The sequence below is a fragment of the Balearica regulorum genome, chromosome 3, assembly GCF_011004875.1.
Source record: "Balearica regulorum gibbericeps isolate bBalReg1 chromosome 3, bBalReg1.pri, whole genome shotgun sequence".
Taxonomy (NCBI): domain Eukaryota; kingdom Metazoa; phylum Chordata; class Aves; order Gruiformes; family Gruidae; genus Balearica; species Balearica regulorum.
Genome location: NC_046186.1, coordinates 93,699,306 through 93,714,327, shown reverse-complemented (window position 1 = coordinate 93,714,327; position 15,022 = coordinate 93,699,306). Strand labels below are relative to the sequence as shown.

At 40.5% G+C, this 15,022-nt stretch overlaps 1 protein-coding gene across 1 annotated transcript; it reads left to right on the top strand.

The window, feature by feature from the left end:
* Positions 1–847: 847 nt before the first annotated feature.
* Positions 848–10,643, top strand: LOC104633819 (potassium channel, subfamily K, member 16). The gene is made up of 5 exons (XM_010300142.2): positions 848–1,285; positions 4,897–5,011; positions 5,553–5,719; positions 8,145–8,310; positions 9,625–10,643. Exons 1-5 carry the CDS (start codon positions 1,073–1,075, stop codon positions 9,846–9,848), a joined length of 885 nt encoding a protein of 294 aa, XP_010298444.1. The 5' UTR covers positions 848–1,072; the 3' UTR covers positions 9,849–10,643.
* The last annotated feature ends 4,379 nt before the right edge of the window (positions 10,644–15,022 follow it).

Genomic DNA, 15,022 nt, shown 5'->3' with positions numbered 1-15,022 from the left:
GAATACTAAGCAAAGAAGGGATATCTGTATCCAGAACATTTTAACAGGAAGGGAGTTTAATAGCACAATTGCAGCCCTAGCCACATGGCTGCCTTGCTCTGTGTGAGTGTGCGTGTTTTCTTTCAGAAGCAGTGTGGCATAGATGACACTAACTGTAAAGCTCTTCCTACGGAAAAATATGCAAGCCCAGCTCATTTCCAGTGCATGATAATCATTAAGGCTCCCATGAGTGAACCTCTGGTACTTTTGTAGCTAACGATTAACCTTAAGCCCTCCTTCCCCCTTATGTATTTGGATTAAAAGGGCAATACGGAGACTGAAAGCAGTAGGCATGAGTGGTTCATTCTCTAACTCTATGGACTAAAGGGTGGAGTCACCTGACAAAGAATTCAGGAGCAACAGGCCAGGCAGTGAGGGGACTGAGCTTATTAGGGTTAGAAAAGAAAGAGGTCTGTCTTGTGACCAGGCTGAATTCAGGATGTTTATGAGCTTCATCATGCTGCTTTCACTGGTGTCAGCAATGTTTGTATGGTACAGACGGCAGCTATTGACTTTTCCATTTATTCAGCTCCATACTCTTCTTTGTTCTGGGGAGTCCACCGTAATTAGAGAGTTTATAGTGTTTTCTTGTACAGAAGTCTAGTGTTTAGAGTAAGGCTTTACTTGTCAAGACTTTAAGAGTCTATCCGTGACTCTATATTCGTATGACCCTGAAGTTTCACTTCAGCTTCCCAGCCTGGAAAATAATACTAATCTCAGAAGACTTGTGTCCGGCTTCATTCGATTGATTGAGATCTTTGGATAAAGATGTTTTAATAGGAGAAAAACACTGTGATTCACCTTCTTATTAAGCCATAAATGGTCTCCCTTTGTTTTGGATAGAGAAAAGATGTGGAGGGATAAAATTTGCCTGTTAGTCTCATTTTGTATAGGCCTGATATCCGTATATTCTGTTAAAAAATTCTCCAGGGCAGGAGCTGGGAACACGGGTGTGTGATTCCTGGGTAGCACACGTCTTGGGACAGCAACCTATTAAGTACTGAGCAGGGACTGGCAGCAGCAGAGCAGCAGCATGCCCATCCTCACTGTACACAACCGGCAGATCAGCTGGACTCCGCTGCTGGTACTGGGGTATCTCTTTTACCTCCTCCTGGGCGCCATGGTGTTCCAGCTGCTGGAAAAGCAGGCAGAGACCCACTTTCGGGACCAGTTCCAGCTGGAGAAGCTCAAGTTCCTGCAGAACTACACATGCTTGGACAGGCAAGCCCTGGAGCAGTTTGTACAGGTAAGAAGAACAGGCTGCCATTATTTTGGCTAAAGCATTATTTTGGTTAGAAGAAATTATACTGTTGTAGCCAAGCATCTCATGAAGTATTATCTATCACTTATAATAAGACATAAAGGGCTCTTGCTCAAATATGGGTTGTCAATTAATGACATCTTCAATTACATTCTGATCTATACCTCAGAACTAGCTGGAGATAAATTACTAGACTGTTCTTGGTATTATTACAGACATATTCTCATTCTAGTATTGCAAGAACTAGACAGAAATCCTTGAACTTCCACTTTCTTCATGCTCAAAATTTATCCAGTTGCACAGCTGGGTGTCTAAACAGTTTGAACTCTTTCTACCATGTCATTAAACCTGATAGAAACTCTAAACATGCTGCGAATTTAGTGTCCAAGTCAGAGAACTTCCATGAAGGTATATATGCTTTTGATCAACAAAGAGCCCAGATTCTGTAAATGGATTTAAGCAAACAGTGAAGTTCAGATCAGAAAGGAAAGAGAAGGTGCCTGAACCTCTGTCTACAAGGACAATGTTCTGATTACTAATACTGTGATATATTTTTTGTGGAACATTTGACATTGGCCGGAAAAAGACTAGAGTTTTCAAGAACTTACATGCCTAAAAACGTTTGGTTTTTTCAGCTTCACCAGTTGGTGATATTACCTGTCTTTCCCTTATCTCTGTGATAAATGATTGTAGAGGAGAAAACCCTGATTCCCATTCTAAACCAAATTGGGATACTTCATAGGATTGAAAGGTTTACTTAAATCTCTGGTACCCTAGAAACCTTAGGGAGGGTTCACACAGTTCCAGATTCTCCTCTGTCTGGCTCCAGTGAAGCTTCCTTAGCCCTTAATCCAGCACACATTTTGCTGCATCTTTGCTGAATTAGATACATTTCACTTGTAAGCTGTTCCAGACAAAACCAGCTGAGGGCACCAAATTATCATCTACAATGCACCAAGCTTCAAAGTACTTAAACTTGATAGTCCTCAAGTTAAATTTAAGTGCAGGTGCCCTCTGACTCGCCATTTATAAGACCTCTTAAGAAATTTGTCCAGCTCTTACTAATAGAAGTCTTTCCACAGGCAAGTCAGGGAATAGAAGTCTTTCCATATTAAATCTCTAAAACTAATGCAGGGAGGCAATCATCTCTCTATATGTTTTAACTATATGGTTAAGAAGGCCTGTTCATCATGTCAGAAGTTTCAGTCTGAAAAGCCACAGTATTCAGGCTGCGGTGAGATGCAGACACTAGATTCAGTCTGCTCAGCTGACAAGTATAAGGTGTCTTGTCTTATTGCCAGTTCTTTAAACCTAAATCCTGGAATCTGACAGTCAACCCCGATTTCTTTTTGCATATCTATTATCACTAACAGTGGAGTCACCCCTTATAATTCATTAACTTTTTTACTTGATTGTGCATTAAGCAAATTGTTGCAGTTCCATGTCCGTAAACTGCATTGGCTCTGCTTGGCTAAAACTGCCTAGCTGAGAGGTGGCCCTGAGCTACAACTCCTAAGCCGAACGGCCTGGAGCTTTGCGAAAGTGCAAATCCAAACTGTGCAGTCTAATGTGTCTCTGCTAAACATATTTTGGTCAGGAAATTATGCCATTCTGACAGTATAACTGAGAAGCAGATTCATTGAGCAAGGAGGTACCTTTTTGAAGTCCCTGGTTTGATTACGTCCGTACTTTTCCAGCCTCAAAGGAACTGATATAAATACGGACCAAGAGGACAAAATCCATGACCACAAGTGGCTGCAGTTGGCAGGGGACAGGAGCAGAAATGGCAAGCAGTTTTTATTCTCTCCACGTCCTGCTATAGCTTTATGTAGACTTCATACTCTTCCTGTAAATTGTAGCACATTGCTTTTACTTACTGGCTATTCCTGCTTCCAAAGGCAACAGCTAATGTTCACAACCATTCAACAGCTGCTATGTTTGCACTCCAGCCATAATCATTACCCAAGCTGTAGATGGAAAGGAGCCAGGAGCCATTATAACTGTCCCACATGAACCTGTTTGTTTAGAAATTATTCTCCTGGGCACCAGGATGCCATTTCTTTCATGGGGTTGTAAAAAAAGCAACAATCATACCAAGACATCTGGCCTTGGCAGACTATGTCTGAAGTGTTCAACATTGCCTTACTCTTCCATGTTGGCTCTCATGATGTGAATTTAGCTCCTCTGAACTCCTGTGCATCGAAATGGATAGAACTGACAAGTGTTCCTTACAGGGATGAATTAAACCTGTAATTATTTTAGACATTTCAAAAGACTCGCACCTCCGTAGCTTCTGTGTGTTCCTTCTAATCAGCAAACAAAATAGTCAACTCTAAAAAATTTGACATGTCGAATTCTTCCAATTCTAAGAGCAAGCTTTTAATGGATTTTAAAGGTCTTTGTCATATTGAAAAGAAACTCTGCTGACACTTCAATAGTGAGATCACATGCGATGATGCCTAATGGACTTGACCAATGCTGTAGGATTTTTTACTGAAGGAATAACATTAGCTATTAAACTTAGGATACTCAATCCATCAGCCCGTATCAGGTCATACTGCAGAACCTATGCAAAATCAGATACCTTGTAGTGGGTATGTTCATCAGATAAGCAATCCTTTCGGCAGTGGTCAACATTTGAATATCTTCTTTGGTCTCATACTCCTGGAACCAACTAGAGCTGGAATTGCTGTTGAATCCTGCTCATGTCTTGCATCACACAAAAGTCTCTAGAAGAGATGAACAAGTAATTCCTTCAGGCATTTGGCAAAATGACAAAGGCTGTGACCTGGACCTCAAAATTGGTATGTAACAAAGGGGTTCTTGAAACCCAGCCACTGAGCAAAGGATAACCAGTCTCCTTCAGAGAAATCCTTGGGTGGAGCAAAAGGACAGAGTCTTCACTAAGGAAGCTAACAAGATATTTGATGCATAAATAGGAACAGCATTTCATTTGCACATAGTAGTTTTGGTCATCTGGTAAGAGCTATCTGAAATAGCATAGATTATTTCATTAGCTAATCTTTCAGACTAGAAGTCTAATATTCATTGAAAATTATTGGGAAGTCATAGCCAAAACAGTGATTTATCTTCACTAGTACTTACATGGAGGAAACAGAAATGTGCTTGTTCCCCATGCCCCTCCCCACAGACACAACCATACATTTACACATGTCCAAATTAAAAACTGGAGTGAGATGACTAGACTAGGGAAGGAGGGAAGAGGAATTGCCTTTATTTTTTATAGCATAATTCCACTTTGTTTTCCTTTTTTGGTCACTTTGGGGACTCCCTCCACTCCTTTCCCCCTCCCCTTCCCTTTACCCTTCCCCTTCAACTAGTTATGGAACCTATCCTACCTCAATGGCCAGTTCTCCAGTGATAAGTGTTCAAGTTCCTGGCCGGCTCTATTTCCAAGTTTTTCCATGTCAGCACAAGGCCATTTTAGTCAAACTCTATCCTGTTATCTACACTGTTTATTGCTCTGCTTGCTCAAGATGGAAAGCAATATTTACTTCTCTCTTTTTTTCTGACATTCTTCCTGATTGGGTCTAACGGGTTGCTCATTTTTGCTCCTTTGACCTCTTCTGCCTCAGGTCCTCATGGAAGCATGGGAAAAAGGGGTCAACCCAGAAGGAAACTCTACAAATCCCAGTAACTGGGACTTCAGCAACTCCTTCTTTTTTGCAGGAACTGTTGTCACCACTATAGGTGAGGTACTCTCTTTCATTATAAATTGGAATTTCCTCTAGCTGTCCTGTAAAGCCCCCAGAAATGTGCAATTGGTAGGCAGAATGCATCTGCAAGACAATCTTGTCTACTGTGGGCTATGGTTTTCTATTGGTTTCCAATTATACCTGTTATTCTTGTGTATCCAGCATATTACACCTGCAAAAATAGCTGAGTGCCTACTTAGTAAATGCAATATCATTTTGTACATGCACGGCGCATCTTGAGATTGCTTTGAAGCACTCAGTTGCACTCACACAAAATCAGAGACCTATAGAAAATTACAGTACTTTTTAAGAGTAGTATTTTTCACATGTTAAATTTTCTGTTAGTAGTAGTGAATGCACAGGGCTCCATCATAAGCTATGGCACTTTGTAGGCAGATTTAATTGCAGAAAATCATAGGTCCACAGGTTCCTGAAGCTTAATGTAGTTGAGCTTCCAAGCCTAGGAACTTCACATTATGGCCTGCAGCCTGACTGTAAAGCCTTTTCATGTAGCTGTTTTCTTCTTTTTTTTCCAGGTTATGGTAACCTATCCCCCAGCACAGTGGCAGGGCAGATCTTCTGTGTGTTTTATGCCTTATTCGGCGTGCCCCTCAACCTGGCCTTCCTTAATCAGTTGGGGAAAGGCCTCAATGCTCATCTGATTACCCTGGAAAGATGGGTGCAAAAGCCAGGCCGTGCCCAGGTACAGTGTCAATCCATCATTTATTTCCACTATTTTAAAACTAATTAAAGTTCTCTTCTCAGATATGTACTGCCATTGCTAGACTGGGTTTCCTTGTATGTGCCTACATTTTTCTGAACCACAGTAATTATGTGGCCCTCTATATCAGAAAATTGATATAGTCTATTTATCTACGATAGCTTTAAAGCAATTTGCTTTTGCTTGAGGGACTCTAGATTTGCCTTTTTAGAATCTGACTCAGCAAAACTGTTAAGCAAGCATGGCCTCAATTTTGAGCAGGGTCCTTAAGCTTTGGTGATCTTAGCAGAATACACCTACATACACACATTGCTGAATCAAGCTCTCATTATCTCGCCTATGCTAGCATCTATTCAGAATCTAGATTTACGCTGTACAAAGACAACTTATTTTTATTGGCCTGCTAATCTGGCTTGAATTACCTTCCGCGATTGTGCCAGCAATTTAGCACTTCCTTCCTTTCCTTTTCTTGAAATGTAAATAAATATTCCTTCTCCTTAGTTATAGTTAGTTTGTGAGTCATTGAACTAGTCCAGATGTATTGGAATAGGGGAAGCACTGATAATAGAAAATACATGAAGGTCATTTATAGCAAAGTCAGTGCATGTTTCTGAGTAAAGGTTCAATGAATTGACCTCTTTAGTTAGGGAAAAGGGAGATTAGATATGTTAGATATGTTGAAACATTTCAGACTTCTGGCACAAGTTTCTTTCTCTTTTTAATTTATAAAATCTCTGAGTGACTGCATTCTTTACCTACACTGGGAAAGCTATAAAACTACTGTCAAATGCCGACTTGGTTTATATGAACAAGAAGTTCTGTAGCTGCATAACCTATGTCTGTTCCCCAAATACATGCAGCTCTACCACCAGAAGAATTTTCATGCTACTATAGCTGCATCTTTCCTGAGATTTCTAATAGCATCTCAGGGATGTAATTTTTTTTTTCCCTTTTCACTCATTTCTGGCAGAACTCCTATGATCAGACAAAGCTTGGGAGCTGTATCTGCTTGTTCCCTCTGAAAAGCCTCTTCCAGGAAGTCGGTTCATCTCCTTTTAAACATAATTTAGTCATGCTTTGGGAAATTAATTACAATCAGTTCTTCTTCATTCCTGACATACTGTCCCCTACCTTATAGGTTTGTACCACAAAGTTCTTAAAAGCCGGGGAAAAAAGTAATAGTGTGCATTTCAGTGCAAAGTTTTATGCAAACTTTATTATCTAATTAAATGCTATCACACTTCTGGAAGGAACTAAATGAGAACAGATATCAACTATAACCATGTCGATCAGTAATTCTCAAAGTGCTTTGTAAATGAGGTAAGTATTATTACACAGCTGGAGAGACATGGTACACAATCTAGAAGTGATTTGTCAAAGTCACCCAGTAGGCTTACGCCAAGTTTCTCAAGCTCAGCCGACTGACTATTTTATATGTGAGTTAATACAGACAGAGAAAGAAAAACATGATACCTGGGCCTTCTAGTTTATAAAGACTGGTTTGGCTTTTCATCCAGTCACAATAAGTGCATGCATAGAAAATCATACTCTGGTTTGAATATCCTTGAGGGCATTTTTAAACAATGGCAAGGAGTTTCCATCAGCCCCCACATGACTAGTCAAAAATTCACCAGAGCACGTTCCCTGGAAATCCAGAATTCCTCCTGATCCTCAGTCCCAAACTCCTAAAATCCCCTGTCATGACCCTGTCACTGACCATTCTGTGTACCTATCTATCTATTGCAGCTACATATGCTGTAACTTATCTCCCAGAAGGCAGACATTTGTACTAAGAGACGCAGATCTGCCCTGTGCTGACAGAAAACAGTTCTGCTTTGTATACTTCTAATTTAAAAATAAAAGCAGGCAAACTGACTTCACTTAGATTTCATCCAAGCATATTTTTGGCTCAGCTCTTGCAAGCCACTTTATAAATCTTTGGAAGCAGTCATGGTGAAGAGAACTCTTAATTTGTTCTTGCCAATCTTTGTATCAGGAGTTATGCAATACTTGCTGATTTTCCTCAAACACAGGAGCCAATTGATTATGAAAGAATCTCCACTTGAATTGAAATTGTAAAGTGAGTATTTCATTCCTATGGTTGCCATAATAAGTTTGAAAACATGACTTGAGCATACTGTAAAACTTATTGCAAAAAAGCTTTTTAAAATCCTCCTTTTTTTCCTAATATTGAGATTTTTTGGATTCATGATTAGGTACGATATCTATGTGCAGGGTAAACAGTGAGATCAGCCTGCAGTGCGTGGAAGCATTGGTTTATCCTTCATTTTTTGGACATTGTTCCCAGCTGGAGTGGGTTAGTGATTCAAGAGCAAAACAGACCCAGCAATTTCCACTAGACAATTGCTCAGTGCTGTTTAGCTGCCATCTTCCTTTTATTTTTCAGGTGGTTCAAACACTGGCAGTGGCCATCTTCCTGACCACTGGGACCTTGCTTTTTCTAGTATTCCCACCACTGGTCTTCAGTTACGTAGAAGGCTGGAGCTATGGAGAAGGCTTTTACTTCACCTTCATCACCCTGAGCACCATTGGATTTGGGGACTATGTAGTAGGTAATAAAGAAGGTGAACTGTATCGAGCTTTATTGAAATTAGTTAGTCTAGTATAAAGCTAAATACAGAGACCATAGGTATCCATTCCACGATAAATCTGGTACAAGAGCAAGCTGAGCCAGATTGGTAATAATGACCTAATGTATTATATGACACGGGCATTTTTCTCTTGGCAGCTACGCTGAGAGTCACCAAACTCATTTCACATATGCCACTGAACACACATTTGATGGTGACTATGTCAAAGCTGGTACAAATATGATCCATGAGTGACAGGTGGAATATAAATGAAATCTCTTTGTCAGTATTAAGCCTTTGAACCACCCTCTCTTAACAGTGATTTGTTTCAGCAAATGCCCACCATTCCCAAAGAGAAATCATGTCAAATATGAAATGATCAGTACTTACAAAGGAGACAATATTACTGGCAACCCCAGGATGCCTGTGAAAGAAAACAAACCCAGTGAGATTACATAGTCTGTAGAGATCGAGGCTGAGACATAGCAGTAGGGGCAGACACGTGAAGGGCTATTTTTCCACCCAAACATTTGAACAAATGCTCTTAACAGATTATGTATAGTGAGTTTATTTGTTTAAAAACTCTTGGGTCTGTTACTCCTTCTCTCCTAGAGGTCATAACTATGTCCCAAAGGGAGATAAAAACCCGTCCCATGCTGAATCTGGGCACTGTGGAGTTTCACGATGATCTGGATGACAGATACTAAATGGAGGGCTGCAGTGCTGACCTCTGCCTGTATCAGCTGCACCAATTGTCCATGCTGTGGCATTATCAAATTGGGGATTAAGATTCCCATAATCACTTACTTAAAATGTCTGCATTTCCCATATAATATTCTCTAGGTGATTTTGAAGCCTGGTTACTGAGGTATATCACTCTACAAAAAACACTCACTATATCACTGAGGTAGTAAACCGTATGTTTCTAAATCATCTGAGATCCCCTTTGTGTCTCTTGAGTAAAATATGGCTAATACAGATTCAACATTGGGTTTCCAAGTTGATTTTTTTCTTTCTCGGTGGCTAGGAACACTCGATTTTGTGCATTCCTGATTAACATTAGATATGGCTATTTTTATTATATAGCCTCAGCTTCAGAGATTTGATGCCAACTGTGCTAAGCTTAACCTGAGAGTTGGAACACAAAAAGAAAAAAAAAAAAAAAAGAATGCTCATAGATTACACAGACTTGTTAAACATACACTTTTGCAAGGGGTGGAGAGGGTGTATGAGTATGCATGTTGTCTGACAGACTGAAGCTGTCAAGATTAATATGCAGTTTCCTGGATTTTTCAGGCACAAACCCCAACAAGCACTATATCCCAGTATACCGGAGCCTAACTGCAATTTGGATTGTTTTTGGCTTGGCCTGGCTGGCTCTGGTCTTCAACGTGGGAGCTGACTTGATGGAAAAATTCCTTCAGCTAAAGTGGGAGAAGCCTGACTTAAGCTTGGCAGAAGGAGCGACCACCAAATTGGAAGATGAACCTGAGCAGCCTAGAATCCACATCCCTAGCTGAGCAAGGTACACAGAAAACAGTCTTGAAAGCACATCTTTTATCTGTATCTCACAGTAAGCAAGCCTGGTGGATAAAGGACTAAACCACAGGTTGTGGACTGTTTCCTAAGGAGGAAATGTTTCAGATGCATTGAGATTTCCACACACTGTGTAGGCAACAGCCAATTAAAACCTCCAAAGTAGCAGCACATATGGTAAAAGAACTGTCCCAGGATTCATTTCACACTTCTCATTCCACAAAGGCAACTTCCCCTGAAATAATCAATTATTATCCTTTCTCTTTCTCTAGTGGAATTCATTTCTTATGGTCACTCATTTTCAAAAAAATCCAGAGTGACTGCCTCCCAGCTCCAATGAGAAGTCATGTCACCAAGAATCTCAAGTGGCAAAAGTCAGGTACAGAAATCTTTCTTCATTTCCAATCAGAAAACAAAACCACAGAGGAATATCGACAGTAATGACCACCTGCTTAATGACATCCATCCAGTTAAAATTCATTTGATATTGTCTGATCTTAGCAACTTTCATATAAAATGATAACATCTCTTTAGTTCCTGGGCTAAAATGCTTCTCCCTTAAATTGTGCAGAGATTATGTGTCTGTCCAGCACTGCCTGGACTGTTACAATTCATTTCAGAGCGAACTCACAGCTCAAAGCAGATCCTTATCCTGGTCACAGTTCATATCACAGCCACTTGAAAGAAGCACTATAAACTAAATCTACATGCAAGCAGACTTACTTATTTTCAGCCAGATCACAAATATTATTAGAGCTTGGCATTCACTTTTGGCCAGTTCATTGAAGAGCTATTGTCACCAAAATTTGGGAATGAAAGAAAGCTCCTTAACACCAATTTAGCATTAAGAAGCAGGCATTTCCTTTATTGCAGCGCTGGGTGTCAGGAGGATAGTTCCTCTAATCAGGCACCCTAATGCTGGTTCTCTTGTCATATTTATAAACCAATGTTACAAAGATTACAAAGTGGTACACTCCCCGTTACAATAATTGGTTCATATTTATTTGCCTAGTATGCAAACTAGAACGCATGCTCAGTTCCTTTCTCCGCCTCTATCTTTTGAGTAGGTGGTATAATTTGGGTAGGGGGCTTATGGGTAGGTGGTCATGGGGACCCTGGCCCAAATTACCTTTCCCCTAGTTTCTCAATATTTCGGTGTTGGTAATTGTTTGCTATACTCCTCAGAAAGATAAGGATGTTGCTGGAGGCAATTAATGGCCTCCCTTCCTGCAAAGTATGTACATAAGGACCTTGAAGTGTCTTGTAGCCCCTCCTTTTTCTCATGATGTGTAGCAGGTGCTCATTCTAAGAATCATTAGCCTTCTACCTAAAGTACTAATGAATGGTTTCTTATCACATATAATACAAGTAGGCCTTCATTACAGGCCTTTCTTCTTGGCTACATGTTCTTACTATGTATAATATAAGCAGGCCTTCGTTACAGGCCTTTCTTTTTGGTTACACTATCATGCACCACACAGAGCCAATGCTGTCCGTTTGCCTCTAAATAAGGTTGAAGATAGATAGGCTCTTGTGTTAAATCTGACCCCGAGTCATGCACATAGTGTCACCCATGAGAAACAAAGAGCTTAATTTTACCACAGTTATTGTAAGTCAAAAGTAGCAGCAGCAATCTCCAAAGAAGCAGAAAAGCCAAAGGACATACAAGCACCTTTTGACAGGCTAATGACTGAGATGATAGAAAACTGTAGTCATAGACTCTGTATTAAACTATAGAAACTTGATAAAACAATTATCCCTTCATTGAGTACCATGCTAGATTGTTTATAACCATCACTAATACATTCCATGGGTATGCTTGCAATTATGTACATACTGCTATTTATTCAGTATGTTTATAACACATACTAACCATCAGTTAATCCTTTTAAACTCATTTATAAGTGGAACTTTAATGTAAAGTGTGAGTGCAATATGACTGGGCGTGTAGACTAGCCCTAATTTAGCAGATGGCTGAGAGGCTACAATAATGTCAAATATCAGCCTTTCAGCAGTTGCTTTGGTATTTCCTTTTGTGGAAGCATCCATAGAACACGTTGAGACGCATGTAGGTCACAAATCCCTTCCTGCATACATTCTGTGCTAGATTTTTACTCCTGAGGAGAGTCACAACAGATGTTTGTTCTTACATCTGACTTGGTGCTTGTTTTGTTTGCTAGTTGCTGAGTCCTGCATAATGCAGTGTGGCTGCCCAAATCTGAAATGCTGGCATATGAGAATGCCAGCTATGGTTCATTTAACTAATTTAAAAACTGAGTTTTCAAATGCTTATCCCATCTAAGATTTCCCTCTTGCCTTACCACTACCTACCTCACAGATTTTATCTCTTCAGTTTTTGCACTGATCTTCCTCTATGCCCTCAGCTATTCCTATACATTTGTGCAACGGCTCGCTGTAGCCTCTTTCACTGAGAGCAGCCGGCTGCCTCCTGTCTGGCTTTTTGTATCTTTGCAAATCTCATGGGAAACTTTGTCTCTCAAGATTCTCTATTCTTCAGACATACTGTTTGCATATGCACTTGTTAACATCGTCATCATCACTGTACTCTACCTGCCTTGTGGCAACACTGTAAGACATTTTAGGCCTGTTTGTGTGAAAGACAAAACTAAATTTCTACTGACTTTTCTATCATCTGACCTGTTGCCTTCACTTTGCAGTTTTCCATGCTGTCCTTACTTTATCTAGCCACAGCCAGCCACAAAACACGCACTAGTCTAAAGGTGACCCCATACAGTATTTTAAACCATGCTGCATGCCATAAAAAATGATAATGAGGTTTATCAGGGATAGACAGCATGCATGCCCCACTGACTGGCAAAGTGTTTGTTAAAATCATTCTTACTTGACATCTGACAGCAGGGAGTTTGGATTGCTTTTACTGCAGTCCAGAAAATTGCTCCTGTACCTGATACTGATTTTGCAAAGTAGCAGCACAGTAAGACTATCTATCTTCTGAATTTTTTGCTACTGCTGCTTTTAGTAAGGCTGAAAGTAGCTGCAGCAGTTCTCCAGCTGCTTGCCGGAAGACTCAAAAAGTCAAGCACATGGCCATGTTGGAACAGAAAAGAGAAAGATACTGATGACCTGTCCCATGTTACGCAAGTGATACAAGTTTCTTGCTCACTTTGTCCATTATTCAAGATAGTGAAAAGATCCTAAAGGTCATGCACATCTGTAATCAAAGTTACTTTGAGATACACACTGGGAACACTGGCCCGGTTCTGGAGCATGGATGGATCAAGTGCTTTCTAGTACCCATCCTCTAAGAAAAAGGTAGTCAGCAAGTATCAACTGACCAGCTAAGAAAAATAACGTGGAAGAACTGTGCAATCACAAGGGCTTACCAGGAGTCAGAGGAATGCACAAAAGGGACTCTTCTGCTCTTTCAATAACGCATTTTACCAGTGGTGCAATCCTGCACAGAATGGAGATCACCCAACCTGCTACAAGATGCTCAGCTCAGGTGCATGGAAAACAGCACTTCCGGAGCCTCAGAATGTAGCTCTGCGGCCCGCGGCAGAAGCGACGGCCCAGGCAGTGTTCATCTGTGATGTGGAAAAGCAGCACGTTGTCCTGAGCAGTTACTAGTTGCAGTCCAGTGGAGGACAAGGAACAAACGTCCTTCCAGGCTTATGCTCACTCTTTAAGCCTACTCAGCAAGCCCTTCCTCATCCTCAGATATATTGGTACCTTCCAGACAACACCAAAATATCATCTGCAAATGTTTGAGCCATTCTCTCTGGAGATGTAAATAGAAGGCTGACACACAAGTGACATTTCTGAGGATATGCAAGAAAAATCAGCTATTAAAATATATGATTCTCTGAAGATCTGTTATGAATCTTGATCTCTTCTCTTCCTCCCCAAATTCCTTCTAGCAAGCACATGCTTTATGTCCTGGGTTTTCAGAGTCTTGCTTGTAGTTACAACCCTGAATCTCACCTGTAATTTGTTTTATATATCTTCAGTATAAACATTAAATGCTATATGATTAGTCCATAATGTTTCAGCATGGTTATACTTAGTGTGCTTTGTATCAACTATATGATTTCAATGCAGCTAAGATATAGCTCAGATGTGTCTATTTCCTGATCTTCAATGAAAGAGGAAACTTGAGTCATTACACTTCTTAGTATCTTTGCATCTTTTCTTTCTCATATATATTTTTATAGAAGGCTTTTTTCTTTTCCATTTTAAACAATCAGTAACAAATACATTGAAAAGGCAGGATCAAGACTGAGCAATATGCAGCATAACTTTTTTTTAAGGCTGTGTTAAGGATGATAACTTCAAACTGAAATTGGTCTATCCTTTGCATATTACATTTTGCATCTTGCTAGTAAAACTATGAGTTTATGCTAGTCAATTTAAAGCATCTCCCAGAAAACCATAAATTAGCATATTACCTAAACTGTTCCAGTGGTGCAATACCTACTTGAAGGCTGCATTATTTGCAATAGTATAAGCACCTCTCTGGGAAAAAAAATGTATTAGTGGACGGTGTGAGAAGACTTTACCATCTGACACTGTATAAAGGCATCCTGTTCAGAAATTTGGTGGGTTTATTCCCTTTTGTCTCATATTCTGCAGCAAAATAGGTAAATTACAAGCTTTTTATGCACCCAAAGTAATTTGATTGGTTATTTTCTACCAGTGAAAAAACAGAAGTAGAATATTTGATATAGTCCCATACAAGAAAATAATCAAACAGGGCTCAGGAACTACATACATGAAAAGCATACTCCCATCTTGCACAGGAAAACCATAAGCAACAAAAAGACTCTAACGAACTTGCTACCTTTACAATTGCTTATATTGAAGAGCCGTTATCAGAAACACCTGTTTACTGCCTTTTAAATTAGCTTAGCAGCTGCGTGAAGGAGGAAACTAGCTTTTTTGCCAGCTGTGGGTGTAGCGGTCTGTAACTGGTACCAGCTGGTTGGATAAGGAGCCCGACTTGCTGGGGAAGGAGTTGGGTAGCATCCCTCCAACGGGCGAGCGTGACTCGGTGCCCGTCCTCGCCCAGACACACGCCGCACAGAGAAGGGAGCCCTAGGGCAGTTTTGCGCTCCGCAGTAAGGCAGGTGGGAAGCAGAGCCGCGCAGGAGGAGGGTGGCGGGCCGGGCCGGGCCGGGCT

What these genes read in the sequence shown, in the direction of transcription:
- LOC104633819 (XM_010300142.2), top strand. Translation starts at nt 1,073, where the DNA reads ATGCCCATCCTCACTGTACACAACCGGCAGATCAGCTGGACTCCGCTG. An exon ending in AACTGTTGTCACCACTATAG is followed by an intron (nt 5,012 to 5,552) that starts GTGAGGTACTCT and finishes TTTTTTTTCCAG; the next exon opens with GTTATGGTAACCTATCCCCC. An exon ending in ATTTGGGGACTATGTAGTAG is followed by an intron (nt 8,311 to 9,624) that starts GTAATAAAGAAG and finishes TGGATTTTTCAG; the next exon opens with GCACAAACCCCAACAAGCAC.